Source organism: Akebia trifoliata, chromosome 5 (genome assembly GCF_017979445.1).
Source record: "Akebia trifoliata isolate Shusen 1 chromosome 5, ASM1797944v1, whole genome shotgun sequence".
Lineage (NCBI taxonomy): Eukaryota > Viridiplantae > Streptophyta > Magnoliopsida > Ranunculales > Lardizabalaceae > Akebia > Akebia trifoliata.
In genome coordinates, this window is record NC_141379.1 from 4,311,284 (window position 1) to 4,330,597 (window position 19,314).

The following is a 19,314-nucleotide window of genomic DNA, read 5'->3' on the forward strand; positions in this document are numbered from 1 at the left end:
ATCTTGTGCCATACTTGGTGAGGATTAAGTATTGGCATCTCTTCTCAAGCTTGGGCATCATGACCAAGCTGTCATAGATGAGGAACAAAAAGTCCCCTACAAAATTATCTTGATTCATCCTCAATCAGAAACTGTCAAAAGATGACTGTTTACTCATTCCAATCAAAAGGATTTGTCTAACAAGTAAATGGTTGAAGAGTGATTTGAATGCAATTCAATCTGATACATAATTTTAAAAATGGTCCAACATAACCGTCTAGGTTTCATGAATGAATGAGACAAAGATGTCATAACCTAAATATGCATCTCCATCTCCTTTCTAGTTTGCAAATCTTGGGGGGGGGGGGGGGGGGGGGGAAGGTAGGGGAGGAACTACTGAGAATTGTTTGTGAACCAGACAACACAAAACTGAGATTTAAAACCATGATCCAGTAATATTTTAACATTTTCTATATGAATGAAGAACCTTAAAGAGCTTCTTGTTGAATCAGCTAACGGGATTCAAGGTCTAGGGCAAAGCACCGGAAGGTTTTGTCGCAGAATGGTGCACACCTAATAAAGTAGCACACAGAAGCTTCTGAACTTCGCAGTTCAAACATGAGATTCAAGCTTGGAAAGCACAAAGAGCAACAGGTAGCTGGTACAAAGCAGTGTTACCCATGTGCAGTTTGACATGTGATTCTAGCCAGGTAACAATGTGGCGACAATTAGACAGAGTGCAGCGGAGATGCAGAGAAACCCATGTGCAGTTTCAACGAGTGATTCTTGCCAGGTAACAAGTCACAACAATTAGATGGTGTGCAACGGAGATGCAGAGAAACCCATGTGCAGTTTTGACATTTGACTACACAGAAAATACAAGTTGCGACAAGTAGATGAAGTGAACAGAGAGATGTTGAGAAACCCATGTGTAATCCGACATGTGATTCTAGCCGGGAAACACAAGTTGCAACAAGTAGATGGAGTGAAGCAGATATGCAAAGAAACCCGCGTGCAGTAAGGAGCAGTAAGTTCCGAAAGTGCCATTTTAGGAGAACCGCACCTCAAAACAAACACAAACGTACAGGTCCGTGTAAGATTTTCTTTTTTTTTTCAGAATCCTCTAATCCCGAACTACTTGTTGTCTTTAAGAGTTAAAAAAATAAAGAATAAAAAAAGTTGACATCAATAAATATAAATAGGATGATGGCAATATAAAGTAGGAAAATAACCTCTCCAAGTACCCATGCTGAGGAGAGTAGGTCCAGAAGGTGACCCATCCAAACCATCGCTTTTGGCAGAAACTAACAAATCCAAGATCCATGCAGTGAACAGAAATAACAAGATTCGTGTCTGTTGAATCAATCCTATTAGTACTAGAATATTGTGGATATCTTCTCAGTTGTTATAGTGCAACAGTCTGCTTCAGCTCCGACCCCGAAGATCTCTGGCAAAAAAACTGGCACAATCAGCGCTAATGTACAAGATTAGAAAATAGTTTAATGCTCACAGGGACTTGTCCCATGGGAGACTAACATGAGTGTATGAGAGGCAATGGCACGTGGAAAAAAAAAAACAAACCAAAACATACCCATTTGCGTAAGGCGAATCACGACGAGCATGACGATAGGGTGGTGGTGACCTGCTCAAGCTGCGACCACGGCGTGGTGATGGAGTACGTCGTCGTGGAGATCTTCTCCTGGCAGGGCTGTAACTACTCCTGCCACAAGACGTATGTTTTGTGATGATGCACAAATCAACATACCAACATTATCAAGCACTCACGAACATATGCAGGCATTTACAGGTAATACAGAACCAAGAGGGCTTGATGTCAAAGCAAAACCAAAAAATGGTAAAATAAATGATAAATCAAGGTTTAGTTCAAATAGGAACTATGGTACGAAATAAAATATTAGCAATTCATTTCTACGGAAAAAATGAGGAATATTGAGGCAAGAAAATTGGATAAGACAAAACCATTCTACCCACCTATGGCACACATGCAGTGGTCAGAAGCCACCATAGAGATATCATACAAACTTAGAAAGGAAGCCTAGGAAGTCGAGACAAACAGATGATCTAAGTTAGTCAAGCTACCCATTATTCCATTCGATCGTAGAAAAAGCCAATTCTCCACCGAAGGGAGAAAATATAGATAGTGGGTTAGAATCATCTGTTAGGGTTAGGCCTAACAGATCTGGAATATCTTCATCACGGGCCAACTTAATAATCAATACCAGTCCACCTTTTCATAAGTGTGCCACTATTATGGTACATGTTTGGAAGCTTCCTCCCCATTTTCCATCCAACACAAGTAGTTCTCAAAGAGGTTAAGCTCCAGTTTACCAAGCAATCGATGTGAAGAAAGACTCAAAAAATTTGATCTAAGGTTGGCTGTATGATTCAACTAAGTCTTACAAGACAAGGAAGGTCACTATGAACCAGTAATTTCAAAGTACAGATGCTAATATAATACTGATAGAAGCCTTAAACAAACACACATCTGTGATTAATGCAACATAGGCAATGGAGAAAACTTGAAACACACCTGCGCCCATAACTTGGGCTTCTACGGAAACGAGGACTGGGGCTTCGACGTCGTCCACTACCCATGCCTCGTGAACCAATACGTAAGCGACATTCACGAGCAAAATGACCGGGCTCACCACATTCGTAACACTTCAAGTCGTCACCTCCACCACGCCCACGGCCACCACCACCACCACGCCCACCACTGCTGCCCTTAGAATTATGAGAAAGCTCCACACGCCAACCATTCTTCCCTGTTTAATCAAATCATGAATAAGTAGAACTTTTTGTCATTTAGATGATAAAGAACACAAAAAGAGCTTCCACTTTAAAATTTTGATCATAAAATAATGCCGTCTAGCAAAACCCTGGAATGCAACCCAACAAACGAGCTGTAAAAATACGCAATCAAATACAATTAATGGTGAACATGCAATAGTTTCTCCTGATTTTGACAGAAGAACCCATAATACTTAATAGAATACTAAACAAAAGAAACTTGTCAAACAGATGATTTACATGGCAACTGCATTCAGTCAAGTTCTCCAAATCATCTTAAGAGTCATTTCAGATAATACTCCCCAAGATAAATCAAAATGGCCAGAAGAAAAAATAAAGTAAAAAAACAAAACCTTACAAGTAAACAAAGGGACACATTATTTTCATTAGTAACATAATAGCATGCATATCAAAGCAAGCAAAAAAATAAATAAACAGACAAGCCTTCCTGACAAATCTAACATGTTTCTTAGATTAAAAACTGTAATTCAAGCAACTGCAAAGGTTCTATGGTAAGCACAGACTGAAGTTTCACTTTCAGAGACACCAATAGATTCCCCATGTAGGTGAAAGGAAAACAAAACACATGTATATACCATAATCCTTGATAAAGTATGTTATTATAGCAAACATAGCTGATTTGGCATTCTTCCAAACTATTAGCAGGCTCTAATCAATAAGCATTTCATGGAATTTGCTTTCACAAAGTAACAAAAATTCATCTGGACAATCAAATGATATTTAGTCCAAAACCTTTAATGCACAACCAACAGACTAGTGAATAAATAAAAATCTCAGATCAAAGAATTTTGCAGCGGTATCACCCATAATCCCAAAAAATATTGGGGCACAGCACATTACAATGGTCTGAAAACTTATCATGATGAATCATCTCCTATCCCCAAGTACATTGGCTTAGCACGACATCCAATACTAATCAGGGTAAATCCAAAATCTTCTCCCCCCTCCCCAGATCCATCAAAGTTAATGACTTCATCAACTCATCTAAAATCTCCAAAGAAAGTTAAATCTTCCAAGAGATGTAGAAGTAAACTATGACTTGGGGTAAGACCATATAAACAGTTTCTCCATCCTTCTCAACAGACCTGTTTTAATATCAAAAAAGAAAGAGAAACACTTTAAAGGATTGCCCCCTTCTAAGAGCACTTGATACTACCAATGTGCTACAGGCTTCACCCAAAAAATTATTTCAGCATAGGCACTACGACAGAGAACCAATTACGGATACAGAGTTTTGAAGGGAAAAAAAAGAGGCATGCCAGTTTGCACTAAGCAGAATCAACAAGAAGGATTTTAAAGGTTAGTGCCATAAAGAAAACATAACAATCATACAAGAGAAAGATATTTTCACTATTGAGAAACATTAATGGAAATTCAGAAAGCAACATGATCAGATGAAAACTACTTGGAAATACAGGGTACATAGGAAGAAAAACTGCACACTGAAGTACAGATAAAAGAAAGCATGGAAACGTAAAAGTGTAATTAAGGAAGCAGAAAAATGATAAACTCGATAATTTACAAACTTACTTACCATCCAATGTACGGATTGCATCTAATGCGTCTCTACGATCATCAAACTCAACAAATGCATAACCTGGTGGCTTTCGTGCAACCCAGACACTGCAATTAATTCCTTAAAAATGTAAGACAGTAAGAGACAATTAAGAAATGACAATCTTTAACAGAACAAACTAAAGCAAAATCTGAAAAACTGAACTTTAATGGATACGTGCAAACAGTGAGGAACAGGGTTAGAACAAGAAGTTTGGAATCAATAAATCTATAAAATAAAACACAAAGATGGGTCCCACTCCAGCCTACGGTTATGGGGTATAAACGTCCCCTCAAACTATAGTGGGGTGAGGTTCACACTACCCACTTTATGAACTTTCCTCCCCCCCCCAATAATATCCCTCCAATTTTACTATCCTTCCTCTTTAACCCCTTTTTCAATAATGCCTCTCTAACTTTACCATCTTTCCTCTTTTACCCCCTTTTTTAATAATGCCCTCCTAAGTTTACCATCTTTCTTCTTTTATCCCTTTAACCCCAAAGAGGATGCCCATGCCGGAAAATTCTAGTTGTCACATATACTTACATTCATTTCTTTCTATGGATGTAAACTGAGTTTGTTTAATGAAAATATCACAATATGCCATGTATCACTCAAGTTTAGCAAAAGATCATATTCATAAATGCAAAGTAATATAAATCAAGTTAAGAACAAAGAATCTGAGAGTTCCTCGAGATTTCATGCACAATACAAAACATATGCTTCAGAAGATTTAGCTAATCAATAGTTGTAGGCAACAAGTTTCTTAAAAAATGACAGCTGAGCAGTGGCCACTGGCCAAAGAGAGCTACACATGTTACCACATCATAATCACCAAATCGGGGTTCGAGAATAAGTCAAAAAGGAAAAAAAATGATAAAATAAAGAAAAAAAATTGTTCCTACTAGGTGGTGTTCTAGTATTGTATCATCAAATCTCGTATTAAACTACAATAATAAATCACCAAATTCCATGTTTCTATCATCCATTCATCCAAACAAGTAACCTCATGTCCACAACCAATTCAATGTTTATATAGCATAAAATATAAAAAGATCATAATCATGAATTCATTGTTAGGATTTATCAACAACTCAAAACCAATGTCATCCACATTTGCATCCTCATCATCTGGTGCTTCATTGGTAAAATGGTTACCTCGTCAAGGTCATCTTCACTTGCTAGTGCATCAAGATCATCTTTCGTTACTCAAGATTTAATCACAAAGTTAGCGATCTAATTGTGAAGTTTGTAAAAGTCGTGACTTATTGAAAAAATCATGATTAAGGCAGTGGGGAAAAAAAAAAAAAAGAGTATGATTTAATCGTATTTTTTCAATAAGTCGGAGAATTTGGTGACTAAGACCACAGCTGCATCTTCCCACACACAAATTCCATCCAAATAATACTCCACCCTGGCAAAAAGAAGCATATTTCCATTCTTTTCGTTTGCACCTTTTATTATATAAGTTCCTTTGCTTGGGGGATCTTGAAAGAGGGAAATAGCCACATCTTTAAAGAAAAGGAGCTCCATGTGCAATATATTACCATTTCTGTTTTATACATATATGGGTGGCTTTTGGAGGCCCTAGAGAAAGCCAAACATTTTTTTAATGTATGGGTTAGAAGTTTTGGAATGAGCTGATTTTTGGTGAGGATGAGGATGATCTTTGTCCTCACTAAAAATCAGCCCATTCCACAACTTCTAACCCCATCAAAAGTGGTTTACAAAAATTGGACAGTCCACGATTCTTTAACTTGTAAACTAGGGTTAGAAGTTTCGGAATGGGCTGATTTTTTGTGAGGATGATCACTATGATGAGAAGATCACCCTCACAAAAAATCAACTCAATACGAAACTTCTAACCCATATTTTGAAAAATGATTGTTTTTACATATGTCCCTTGATGTGTATATATATATACATGGGTATCCAGACTTAGTCCAACTATTCCCATGGACACATGACTCACCCCTTCCAACATGTGCCAAGTGTATTGACATCTTAAAGCACCAGGGGATGGCCAACAAGGGGTTAATTACCATTCCTATTTTGGGTTTTCGATTTCATTGGAATAAGATTTTAAAAAATTTAAATTATGCAAGACGCATTTTTTCCAGGGTGGTATTTGCCTGAAATTTTGTGTGTGGGAAGATGCTGATGTGGCAACACGTGTGGGCACCAGTGAACACTGCTCAACTCTCATTTGTTAAGAAACCTGTTACCTATAGCTGTGGATTAGCTAAATTTTCTATTTTGGGTTTTCCCAAATCTAATTTTCTCTATTTCACGTCTGAAATTACATTTCCTTTAAATCGAAATTGATAACTGTGTAGATCGATCTCGTTTGCGAATTGTTAGGGTTTTTCTAAGATAAAAAACAAAAGGGTTTTTGATCCCCTCTGGGAACATTAAACAAACAATAAATGAAATAACGAAAATAATAAAAAGACAATAAAAAGTTTATAACTTTCACCTTCGAATAACACCGTAGACTCGAAATTCGTCTTCGAGTTCCCTCTCTGTAACTCGTGGATCCAAGTTTCCAACATAAACTCGAGACATTATTGGACTCCGATTTCAACCTTATTAATTAAAAAAAAAAAAAAAACAGTGTGAATCGTATATACAGACCCACGCATGATAGCACATGCAATGAACAAGGAAAAAAATTAGGGCTTTTTCGGTGAGCTCAACTCCTGATTAAAAAATAATTAGGGTTTTTTTTCTTGAAATATTAAAAAAAAAAAAAAAAAAAAAAAATTTAAAGCTTACCTTGAGAAATAACTAGGGTTTTCGGAATCCCTAATGATTCGATCGGGAATTCGAGATACGGAGTTGAGAGCTTTGAAGAGTTTCGCAGAAGAACTCGATCCGTTGGATGACGAGTACTAATGATTCTATCACTGCGAGAAATTCGTGTTTTGGGTGCGTGATGCGCATCCCCTCCAAATCCGATCCATATTCATGCAAATTGGGTATTTTAGACCGATAACCCGATCCGACCCAGTCATAAGTGTTGTGATTTATATGATCGGAGATATGGAAGGAAAAGATACGGTTATCAATGGGCGGGTTCGGATAGGACTCTGTTGATCTATAACCCGGCTCAAAAGACGTGGGTTCTACCCAAACCTGCCCAACGCTCCTATCGGTCCTAAGTCGACTAAGCCTTAGCCCAGGCCCTAACAGACTCGGGCTTGACTCGTGTTGGATTGAGGCCGAATAAAATGACTAAAGATCTTTTTTTTTATTATTATTAAAAAGTGTATTTTTAAATATATTTTGTGTGTGTTTGAAGATTATTCAATCGAGATTGCATTTAATGTCTTATTAACCTATCAGTGTTATAAATGAGAGTTAAATAATGATTATACAATATAATGTATTTTTATTAGAAAAATATTTATCTAACTAAAAATATTATTAGTATCTTTAAAAGATATAATAACGTGTCGGACTACGAGGCCCTAGCCCAACCTAGATTTGACGGGTTGAAATTTATTGAGCCTGGCCCTACCCTCGCCGTCTCCCCTCGCCGTCTCAATATGAAGGTCTTAACTCTTGTTTTGTCAGGCGGCTGGACCAGGTTAGTGAGCTCAATTGACACCCTATAAGAAAAAGATAAGAAGATATTATTTAGACTTCTTGGCATAAATTACCGAATAAAGGATGTAAGACGAAAATATTTATAGGATACCATGAAGTCTAGATCAATGTTCTAAAAACCTAACCAATCATTGACCCATATAATTGATCAAGTCAATCAAACGCAATCCAATTCGTAAGTCAATTTGATTATATGTAAATATGAAAATAGTAAAAAAAAAATTGTGGTTTCTTCCCAAAATCAGGTTACTTCAACTTTAAAAACAGGATCCAATGTCAAATGGATGTTGATTACAAGATTTTAAGAATTAAAAAAAAAAAATGAAAATATAATTTTCAGAGCATGGATCAAGCCAATTAATATTTTTATTTTATTTATTTTAAATCTGGTATAGGCATGAATTTTAGAGGGTTGTAATCAGGGGCGGAGCCAGGATCTTACTCTCTTGGGGGCAACTAAGCGCAATTTTTTTTTTAGTGGGGGCAACTAGTAGAGGAAATTTTATGTGGAGGCAATAACGACGTATTTTCTCATTCACCATTATTATCTGTCGCAATAATTCATGTGTACTCGTAAACTTTGAGAATTTTTGTGGGGGCAAGTGCCTCCCACTGCCCCCAATGTAAATCCGCCCTTGGTTGTAATCAAGGGAGTAGTCAAGATTTTTTGTTAGTGGTGCTAAGTGCGAACAATTGTTATCAAATAAACTTGGTTTCCTTCTATGCAAATGTCGGGTCGTCACAGCAAATGATGGTTGGCCAATAATCTCCATGAGAATGACTGAATATTCTCACTAAAACTAAATTCTAGGGTTTGTATAAAAATAAATAAGAAAACCTTGGCTTAGGCTTGATATCTCAAATTTTATTTTTCTTCGACATTAAAATCTTAAGAATAGGAAAAGATTTTTAAGGAGGTGAAGGGATGGATTTTGAAAAAAAACTCAAAAACGTTATTTTTATATTCCTTAAAATTTTCTTGACATTCTTTTTTTATGGAGCTTTTTTTAATTTATTCGAATGAACCAAAATTGATTCTCCTTTGAATAATTAATAAAGTTGAACTTTGTTAATATATGTTCCTGAGATTGAATAATGGTTGAAGGTGAGGTCTCTTAAGTCATTTTCTTAGTTTAGGAAGATCGATGCCAATGGATGTAGATCATCATATTGAAAAATACGAGCATCTTTAATGTATATCACAGTGTGGGGAGATAAATCACCAATTTTTTATTTTAAAAAAAAAAAAAAGACTTCAGTAGAGTTCTCTATAAGGGATGCAAACACATGGGCATATCTAATATCGATCAAACATGAGGTGGGGGTGGGGGTGGGGATCACTATATCTTTTTCAAAAATTTGAATAGAGGTTGAAGGTGAGGGTACTCAAGTAATTTTTCATCGATATAGTCATAGGAGATCGAGGCCAGGGTAACATATCGTGAGTTTGAAAAGCACAAGGGTCTCTCTTATAGCGCTCAAAACATGAGAGTCTAAATCACCATTTTTTTAAAATAAAATTGAATGGCTTTGCAAGGAATATGTATGTGGTTAGGGTGAAAAACAAAAAAGGAGTATATCTAATATCAATAAAAATTGAGGGGGCTAATCATCGATTTTCATTTTTAAAAAAGAGAGATTTACTCGACGGATCTAACTGTGCATTTTTATTATAAAAGCTCCAACTTTATGAAATTTGTTACCTAGCAAACCTTAGAGTGGAGATCCATCTCATAAAATTCAAATTGATGCAGTTAATTTGTTACTTAGCATACCTTGGAACCTAGTCGCATCAATATTTATAGATCTTAATGTGTCCCTCGAAGTCATGATTTGGGTCGGTGCAAATTGACACACCCTTCACACACACCACACCCGATTAATCATTAAGTCAGTGCCCTCGCTCACATACTTGGGTGGTTCAAACTAGTCCAAAACACCAATTCATGCTCCACCCCTGTCCGTGACCGAGCATAAGCCCCCCCCCCCCCCCCTCCCAAAAAAAAAAAAAATAATAATAATAATAATAATATAATAATAATAATAATTATTATTATTATTATTATTATGAAAAATAAATAAATAACAATAATTTTAACCCTTTAAAATAGGGTACACGTTGCAATTTTGGAGGGTTATTCCAAAAAAAAATATAAAAATAAAAAAATTGTTGACTTAGTCAATACCTTGCAAGTTGGAAATAGGTGTTTGAAAATAAAAAATAATAACAAAAAAAGACCACTGAAATCTACTAGTTTCCTATGATTTCTTAATTAATTTCTAAAAAATAATTAATAACCTATATGTCTTCTATCTTACACGTTTCTAATTTTTTCAATTAAACTTTAAACAAAAATAAATAAATAAATGAAGCCCACCCACCCACGTTGAACACTTCCCAAAACAAAATATTAAACTGTCCTATCTACCATTATTTCAAACTCTTGTAGTTAGAAATTTTAAAATAAAGAAACAAAGAAATAAATTTTTATAAAATTCATTTTAAAGAATAAAAAATAATAATAATAATAATAACATTTACAAACTTCCTTTTTACATTTTCACCACACATCTCTCTACAAGACTCTTATCTTTCTCTGACACTCTCAAATCTCCCTCTTATTCTTTTTCTCTCTTATAATCCATCCCAATATTTCTCTTAACAAATCATTGGTGGATTATGGATTTGTGATTTTATTTTAAAGATCGTTGATGAATGATGGCTAGTGAGATTCATCAATTCTCTCTTTAAAATTTATATTTTAGTTTATTTTTATTTTATTTAGTGGTCTGTTGAAGTGGTTGTGTTAATTTGCAAGGATTTTTTTAATTAGAAACATTACCACTAAAAAAATGAATCTTGCATGGTTATGAAATTTTTTTATAAAAAAAAAGTAGAAAAATTAATTCAATCTCAAAGAAGAGTCATAGATAATTTGTTACTCAAATAAAATAAATACAAAAAATATTTTAAATAAAAATTTATTAGATGAAGAAAAAATTAATAATGAACAATTGCAAAAAAAAAAAAGTAAAGTAAATGTTAAATATGTTCTTTTTTTTTTAAATTTAAATAGACAATTGTTAATATTTATAGTAAAATAATAAATATAAAAATAAGCCTCGCATTGGGGTTTCACTCTAGGTCTCAAATTGTATCGAGTCGGCCTTGTTCATTACTAATGGAATCAAAATGATATCTAAACTGATCATAAGATCCTTTAAATTGATTAAAATAGGTTACTTGAACGAAAATAAATGTTTTGAATCATATTGCATATTTGAAGATACATTTCACAATTTTCTTAAAAATCAACCCATGTTTACCACTCATACATTGTCTAATCAAATCCAATTTTATCTCGAAATGTTCTTAAAAAAATGTATTCTTTCCTTAACCAACGAGGTTCCTATTCATGTGCACAAGACTATTATAGTAACAATCGTCATATATTGGGGAACCTTTAAAAACCACAAAAAGTTACGCTCGATGCAAGTAAAGATAAATAGAGAAAAAAAACATTGTGAAGTTGTTGCGTAAGCGTAGAGAGAATTTCGAGTCCTTGGGAATGTGATGATCCATACCTCATTGACTATTGAGTGGGGCCATTAAATGGTCCCAAATGTTTGGAGCTTTCGATATTTTGGATACTTTTCTGTTTAACGTGGTCATCATAATCAATGGTCCCACGAGCTACAAACGTGACGTTGCACACTATTAGCTCAACTTATCTATTAATGTGTTGGTCATTTTTTTAAAATATCGAATTCAGATGACACAAACCATCAATCAAATCGATATTTGTCATTTTTGACTTTACATTTCATGTGGGATTTAACAAAAATAATTTAAACTCTAAAGTTTGGCAAGTGCATTAATTGACAGGCCATCGTCAGAAAAAATCAAATAAATTTGAAGATGAAATTGTTGTCAGGTGTCCACTCTCGATCTTGTAAATAGAATGATTACGAACGAATGATTAGATAGACCGTGACATTTCTCTAATATTTAATCGGCATATGTCAATATTTTAAGAGTGATACGATAGAACAAAGTGTAATACAACCATGACAAATAAAATCTTGTAAATAAACATCAATATAATTAAATAAAAATTTTATTTGAAAAAAATCATAGATTATTTTTATTTTTAATATTTTAAAGTGTTATTTCATCATTTATCATATTATATTTTTTATATTTTAAAAAATATATTTTTATTTTTGAATTATCCAATGTTTTTCTGACTTTTGGCACTATGAGTGCTGCTCATTGTGAAGAAAACCAAAATACTGTATTGGTTTCATTCTTTATAATAGTCCACAGTGAAATGAGTCGACTAAGACAAGACTGAGTCAACACAGTCAAAGGTACATAAATTCGTGATCATTTTCTATTTTTCTTTTTCAAAATAGCTTTTGAAGTCAATATTGCATGTCATGTAAGTTAGACTTATTAGGCCATTGGTAAGAGGCAACGGTCATTCAATGTTGGCCATTTCAAATTTTTTTTTTTTTTTTTTTAATGTGATAAATTTATTAAAATATGCACGACATATCGATTATTTATCAAAACGGCGAACTTTAGATCTTATATTTGAAAACAGTAATTTACCATTTTCAAAAATAAAAGTATAGTACTCTGTTTTGGTAAATTAATTAGAAAAGTTCTCTGTTTTAGTATTTTTGTGTGTGTGTGTAAATTGAAGCTATCACGTGAAAGATCTTAAATCCTTCATATGAGTTAGCAAATTATTTAGAAAAATACAAAGCAATAATCTTGTTTAAGATTGGGTAGAGTAAACTCGATTGAATTTCTTAACGGAATTTGTTGTTGTTTCACATGCTCAAATTTTGAATATGACGATTCCTAAATTTCGTACATTAAATTACATAATCCATATTGATTGGTATGGTGTGAATGTGAATCTTTAGATCTAGAGATATGTACACCAAAAAAATAAAAATACAAGATTTATGTGGTTGGACCACCCTATGTCCATGGGGTAAAAGATGAGAGAGTTCTTACTAAAGTTGAGAATAATTACAACCTATTTATTATAGGTTTCTCAATCTGAATCTAAAGCGAGATCGACCCATTAAATAAACATCGAAAATATCCACGATAGCTCGCAGCCCCAACCGACCACTCATTTAGCATAGCTGGAGCAACTTAGGATTCTCTCCCAAGTCTCTTTTGCAAATATAAAATTTTTAGCACACCTCGAGCTCGGGATAACAACGTCGAAGGTGTCACATTATACTTAGCTGGTGTGGCATAGTGCATAGGAGAGTCCAATAGTGTCTGTGCATGCCATGTTGTGCAACTAGGATGACCAAGGGGTACCATTTGCACCCAAATTTCAAATAAGGCATAGATGATGATGACTACATGTTACTATTAAAGACAATTGAGTCATAAACTTGAACATGTATCACCTTAGACTCATACCTAATCAAAAGTGATCCATGGAATACGTCTAGTAAATCCAAACGTCTTCTCAAGAATGATGGTTTGAATTTAAACATTGGTCAAGTTGAAATGCCATAAATATTGGGCTTGTAAGGAGTATAGAAGTACCTATCAAGAATATTATTATTTAGGTAGATGTCCAATTAGGTAAACTTACCCCTTAGTTGCAATTTTGCATTCTAGCTCTATTGGACCCAATCGACCGATATAAGTCATCAACCACACAATCCAAAATCCAAATACATCAAAAAGAAAAAAAGAAAAAAAAATGACTTAATCTGATAGGTTAAAAAATGGACTAATTTGTTTCTAACCATTTACTTCATTTCGCCAAGATAAGAATGGTGGGTCCAATCCCCTAATGCCCAGACACACCCCTTTATAATTTGTAATAGACACTAATACTTATTCCACAAGATTGACCAAGTAGTGTCGATTGTTTTAAGATAATGTTGAACAATAATTAAGAACTTGGAACTTTTTTTTCCACGATGTTGCGTTGTTTGGTGAGAAAATGCTAATACTCTTAAGAGCAAGTACTTCAATGCAAATTTATACTTTTTGTCTCTATATTGGCATCTTCTCTGATTTTAGAAAAGATGAACTCCTTCGAATCAAATTGGACTCCAATAAATACCACTCTCTGAATCACTTTTCACTGTTCATATAATTAAAAAATAATAAATTTGTGATCAAAGTCTAAAAAGTGATTTCTAGAATCTTAATTACATAGATTTTACAGGTAAATTATATGGTAAATCCCCTTATTAGATATAATTCATTGTTAGTTCGTAATAATTATTGATTTCAATAAAATGGTGTATTTTAGAACTAATTATAGTTATTTTTATGTAATGGAAAAAAATTACAAAATTTTGAAAATAAATCAAAAAAATCTAAAGCATTCACTACGATCACGGATCCAAACAAAGTCAACTGACCAAGACCCAGACCAATTGGGCACATATGAACCATAACGCCCAAGTTGGGTAGGGCGGCGCGGTGAACAGAACATGGAATTCCTCAAGGTTAGTACAATGTGTTGGCGGCTAAAGATACTTCGTATTGAAGTAGGGTTTCAAAATTATTGTGTTTACAAAAGGTTTTCGAACCCTATAAATCATATTCTGGTCTTTATATAAATAAAAGACCAAACCAGAGTCAAATGATCTCATCTCTTCCTAGATCATCTTCTCTAGTTTTCTTCTATTTTTTTTAGTTTTAATTTTAGTTTTGCTTAGACTTTTAATTTGAAACTTTGTAATGAAGAATGATCCAGTTAATGTTCAGACTCAAGATCAATGAAAAAGACCTTTCATTTTTCTCATCTTTCATCTGTATTTTATTTTTTTATTTGTTGTTTCTTGTAATGATTATCGGTTAGACCCTCTATTATAGAGGTTAATGAAACCTGAGCAATATTTTCTCTCATAGTTAATTTACCCTTTACCTTATGTTTCATAGTTTTCATTTGATTTCTTAATTTTGATGGTTTATTCTTAGATAAGTTTGATGGTTTATTCTTAGATAAGTATTTGATTTCTTAATTTTGATGGTTTATTCTTAGATCAGTTTAAGTTAAATCATGTTTCATCAAGAACATCAAATACAAATCATTTAATTTCATCTTATCAATTTATTCACAAACATTGAAATTTCATTTTGGATTTAACCATTCAATTTTTCGACCTATTAACATTAATTTTGTTAAGAGGATTGAGACAAGTAAATGACAAATTAATTTAAAGAGAGGATTTGCTCAGGTGGATTTGACCGATCTAAGATTTACATTACATTTTATTTCTTATTTTGCTCTTAGTTAATTAGTGACACTATTTCCTAAAACTGTTTTAATTTGATTACCTTCAATCTTAGTTGGTTTTGAATTAAAAAATTGTCAGATCAACGTTGTCTCTGTGGATCGACCCCTTCCTTACCAAGATTTATTTTATTCATTATTTTATTGATAATCTACATCGAACAACTTGTTATTAACAAACCAACTTTACTTGTTACACTCCAATGTTATTTTTATTAAAAAATCAAAGTCAAGAATGACATTTATGTAAAAAAAAGTAAGGATACAAATTGTATTAACATGTGAAGAATAGTGACTCACAGACCATCTCTAAATTTCGACTTCATATCAAAATCTAGAGATGTGAATAGTGAAATAAAGGACTTATCAGAAATATAAAGACCGATCAGAATTAGGTTCGGAGATCTCTGCCTCTATATTTAGAGATATAGATATAGGTTGAAGTTGCTCTAAGAGTCATCTCTCATTAGCAAACCTTCTTTACACATCACTAAAAGGTGGTATGTGCAATCACACATTTATCAAAAGGACTTATTTATAATTTAAAATATTAATTAATAATTTTTCAAATATTATACTTCAACTCCGCCTTCTCTCATTATAATAGTGAAGATAGCAAAGTATTAAAGACTCGGTTTTGACTCCTTAATCTAATCAAAATAGTTAAATTTTCTCAATTTTAGTTTCCATCAATTTTGTTTTTCTAATTAATGGAATCAGAATTGAAATATTTAAATATTCTCAATCTTTGGTTATGTATTTTTATTTATTATTATTATTTTTTATATATTTAAAGATGCCATTCTAATGGATGCATTGGGTGGGACCATAGAAAAGGTAGGCCTTCACGAGTAAGGCCCATTGAACGGTGGCACCTAAGTTCTTGGACCGTGACAACTTTAAATCTCATCGACAATTGAGTGGGACCCATTAAATGGTGATTCCCAGATGTCCTAGGTATTGTAGACACTTGTTGTCTAAGGCTGTATCTTCATCAATGGTCCCACACGTCATCAAATCACCAATCGACATAATTTTGCTAGATTTTGCTGACCATCAAAGAGTGGAGTGCGGACCTAAGGTGGACGTATTGCTCAGTAGGACACTAAAATACTTCCAGAGGCTTCTTTCTTGTAGAGTGAGTTTGGACATGTGTCTAATAAAGACGGCAGTCAAACGAGTCGAACAATATGAGACTGAGTTAACACAATCAGTTTTTCATAAACTCGTCATTTTTTTAATTTTATTTTATTCAAAATGACTTTTGATGGTAGGCTAATTAGTAATTGGGCCATGGGAAAGAACACTGGGCCCTTATTGGATTCTGGTGGGTCCCATTATTACCTAACAAGGAAAGATAATTATTATTTTAAGGGTAAATCGTAAATAAATGGTCATTCAACCGTTCTCATGAGTCAACAAATTATTATTAATCTTTTTTTAAGATTTGGCAGAGTTAACTCACTTGATGATTCAAACTTCTTATGTTTCACCAATTCAAATTTTTTAGAATAAACTTAAATGATGATGATAAGATTTTGTTTAACTTTCATACCTCAAATTAGACAATTCATATGTTGGAAAGGTAATTCTCTATAAGACATTTTAATGGTAATTTAGCAAAATATTTGTTTTTACTAATGCCACACCAATTGTGTGCAATTCTTTGATGATTTATATAAGAATTGGTGTGGCATTAGTAAAAGTTGGTGCGACAATAATAACTCTCTTTAGTAATAGCACGGCAACAAGCAAGATTAGGTTTACTCTTACTAAAAGTCAATATTGCTTTTTGTTAATGATTTGATGGTCGTCGAGGAAAAAATACCATGATATGACAAATTGACACATGTTACATAGGGATTTGTGTTGCATCGACCAATTCTAAGCAAGCAGAGCAAATTTTCTTGGGTATCAGTTCTTAAAAACCGATGAAGGGAATTAGAAGCTCTGAAGATAAGGAATCCATCTAAGCAATTTGTATGATCGTGATCATGACAAGTCCCAAGAAATCAAGGATAAGGTTATGTGGAGGATCAGAATCCTATCTTAATTAAGATTTTGTTGAGCTAAAAAAGGAAGGAAAATCTCTGGATGGAAAAACTTCTAATAAAACTAAATTTTTAATAAGTATGTCAAGATCCTAACCAACTACCTACATATAAATAAAACTCATAAAGATTTAACTTTTGGATTGACTTGTGCATTAAAGAGCTTGGTGTAGAGATACTTTGAAGCTTTGAACTTGATGATCTTCAACCAATTTCTTGTATCTCAAGGTGGATCATATATTTTTACATATTTGATGATGAAATTTTGTTTTATTATTTTTCAAAATATCCATTAAAATCTTAAATTTCTAAATCAAAATTTCAAAAAAAATAAAATAAAATAAATCCATGGTTAAATCATCAACAAAAATCAATCTTGAATTTCGATAGGAGGTAAATCAAATCTTGCATTTTACAAGAGGGTAAACCTACTATAATTAATTTTGTAGGGGGTATAATTAAATTACGCTTAAATTACGTAAGAGTTGAAAGGCAAATTAGCTTATTGAATTTGATCTAGAAGAGATAAACTTTCCAACAAGTAAAATAGAAATTGATAGTGTGGCAACACATAATTAAAACATTATCTATCCAATATTTTCTTATGTGATATAGAATCTAAATCGTATACACTCGGGGAGGATGGTTAAAACCCAACTCCACTCACATATCTCATGTCTTACCATTTAGATCGCTCATTAAATGTATATGTGTAGATTATTTAACATCTATGTGACAAGATTTGAGGTGTGAGACTGGGATTGTAACCCTACTTCATGGATATATACTATATACTTTTGTATATAAAATGGTTATTATGATTAAATGGTAAAATAAGATTTATAGTGAAGATCGCAATTCGAGTGAGAAATAGATACGCATGCGGGTACCACTTGAATCTCCTACCACTCTACCATAATTTTCCTTTGAATAATGATTTTCTGATTCCCCCCTTTGACATACTCCCCTCTACTCTCTCGACGTGACATATGATAGAATCGTAAGTTTATTTTCTCGGGATGCACAACTATACATCCCCATAAACGTGTATAGTTTTGTAAATTGGGGATGTCCTCACGCAGATTCATGTGATTGGTGGATCCCGGATTTGGTGAGAAAAAAATTAGTGAGGGAAAAAAAATTTGAATACTATTTGCACTCAATATTAATTTGAATAAGGCATAGAATCGTGATGATTTGACTAACCCACATGACATATTCAAACAACACCTCTGACATATTCGAGAACCATAGATCTGCACTTCTCGGGATACAAAACTACACTTTTTATAGGAAAGTACAGTTCTGTATCCCAAGGAGTGTAAATCTACGATTTTCAAACATGTCACATCAGGGTGTCAGTTGAGTATGTCACATAGGTAAATCAAATTATCATGATTCTAAGGCATAGATGATGATAAGGACTAATTACTCTCAAAAGTTAGTCATAAATCCAGATATATAAGATTTGATTTTCATAACCAACCCAATGGAGTGTACGGAGTGGCCTCCAATAAACCCTAAGGTCTTTTCCAAGATCAATAGTTTGAATTTCAACATTGGATGAGTTGAAAAGTAAAAGTGTTGGACTTATAGAAGAAGTAGCTATCAAAGACTTGCGTCTAAAACACTTATTTTTTAGGTTACTATTAGGTGGATTTTGTCAAAGAAAAATGTCGAAGTAACCTTGAAAATAACATCATTTCACACATTACTAACTTAATGTGCATACAAAACCATAAATGCTTTTCATTACAAGTGAGAAGTATCTATGATTTTGTGCACACGAATGTGTGAGACGATGTCATTTTCGACGTTACTGCAGCACAACTCTTTTGTCAAAATTATACGTTATATAACACATGTGGGTTGCAATTGTAAACTGTAGCCATACTATATTGAGTCGACTCTTCCGAGTCATTGAGTTCACTCTTGTAAATTCTCAACCGACAACAGATCAACGTCTTTTTTTTTTTTCAAAAAATAAAAATAAAAA

General features: G+C 33.4%; 1 protein-coding gene across 4 annotated transcripts; it reads right to left on the reverse strand.

Moving 5' to 3' along the window:
• Window positions 1-382: 382 nt before the first annotated feature.
• Window positions 383-7,299, reverse strand: LOC147401112 (serine/arginine-rich splicing factor RSZ22A-like). Of its 4 annotated transcripts, XR_015178343.1 has the most exons (7): window positions 7,142-7,299; window positions 6,843-6,951; window positions 4,346-4,434; window positions 2,531-2,765; window positions 1,571-1,699; window positions 1,212-1,426; window positions 383-1,042 (listed from the first exon to the last, which is right to left on the reverse strand). XR_015178343.1 is itself a non-coding variant. In XM_086442258.1 (6 exons), exons 2-6 carry the CDS (start codon window positions 6,929-6,931, stop codon window positions 1,405-1,407), a joined length of 558 nt encoding a protein of 185 aa, XP_086298384.1. In that variant the 5' UTR covers window positions 6,932-6,951; window positions 7,142-7,299; the 3' UTR covers window positions 383-1,404. The 4 variants fall into 4 exon arrangements, 3 of the variants coding, with proteins under 3 accessions (XP_086298384.1, XP_086298382.1, XP_086298383.1); XM_086442258.1 differs by having other exon boundaries at window positions 383-1,426; window positions 1,571-1,693; XM_086442256.1 differs by having other exon boundaries at window positions 383-1,426.
• Window positions 7,300-19,314: the final 12,015 nt, after the last annotated feature.

What these genes read in the sequence shown, in the direction of transcription:
- LOC147401112 (XM_086442256.1), bottom strand. Translation starts at nt 6,931, where the DNA reads ATGTCTCGAGTTTATGTTGGAAACTTGGATCCACGAGTTACAGAGAGG. An exon ending in GTCTACGGTGTTATTCGAAG is followed by an intron (nt 4,435 to 6,842) that starts GTGAAAGTTATA and finishes AATTAATTGCAG; the next exon opens with TGTCTGGGTTGCACGAAAGC. An exon ending in TGCAATCCGTACATTGGATG is followed by an intron (nt 2,766 to 4,345) that starts GTAAGTAAGTTT and finishes TTGATTAAACAG; the next exon opens with GGAAGAATGGTTGGCGTGTG.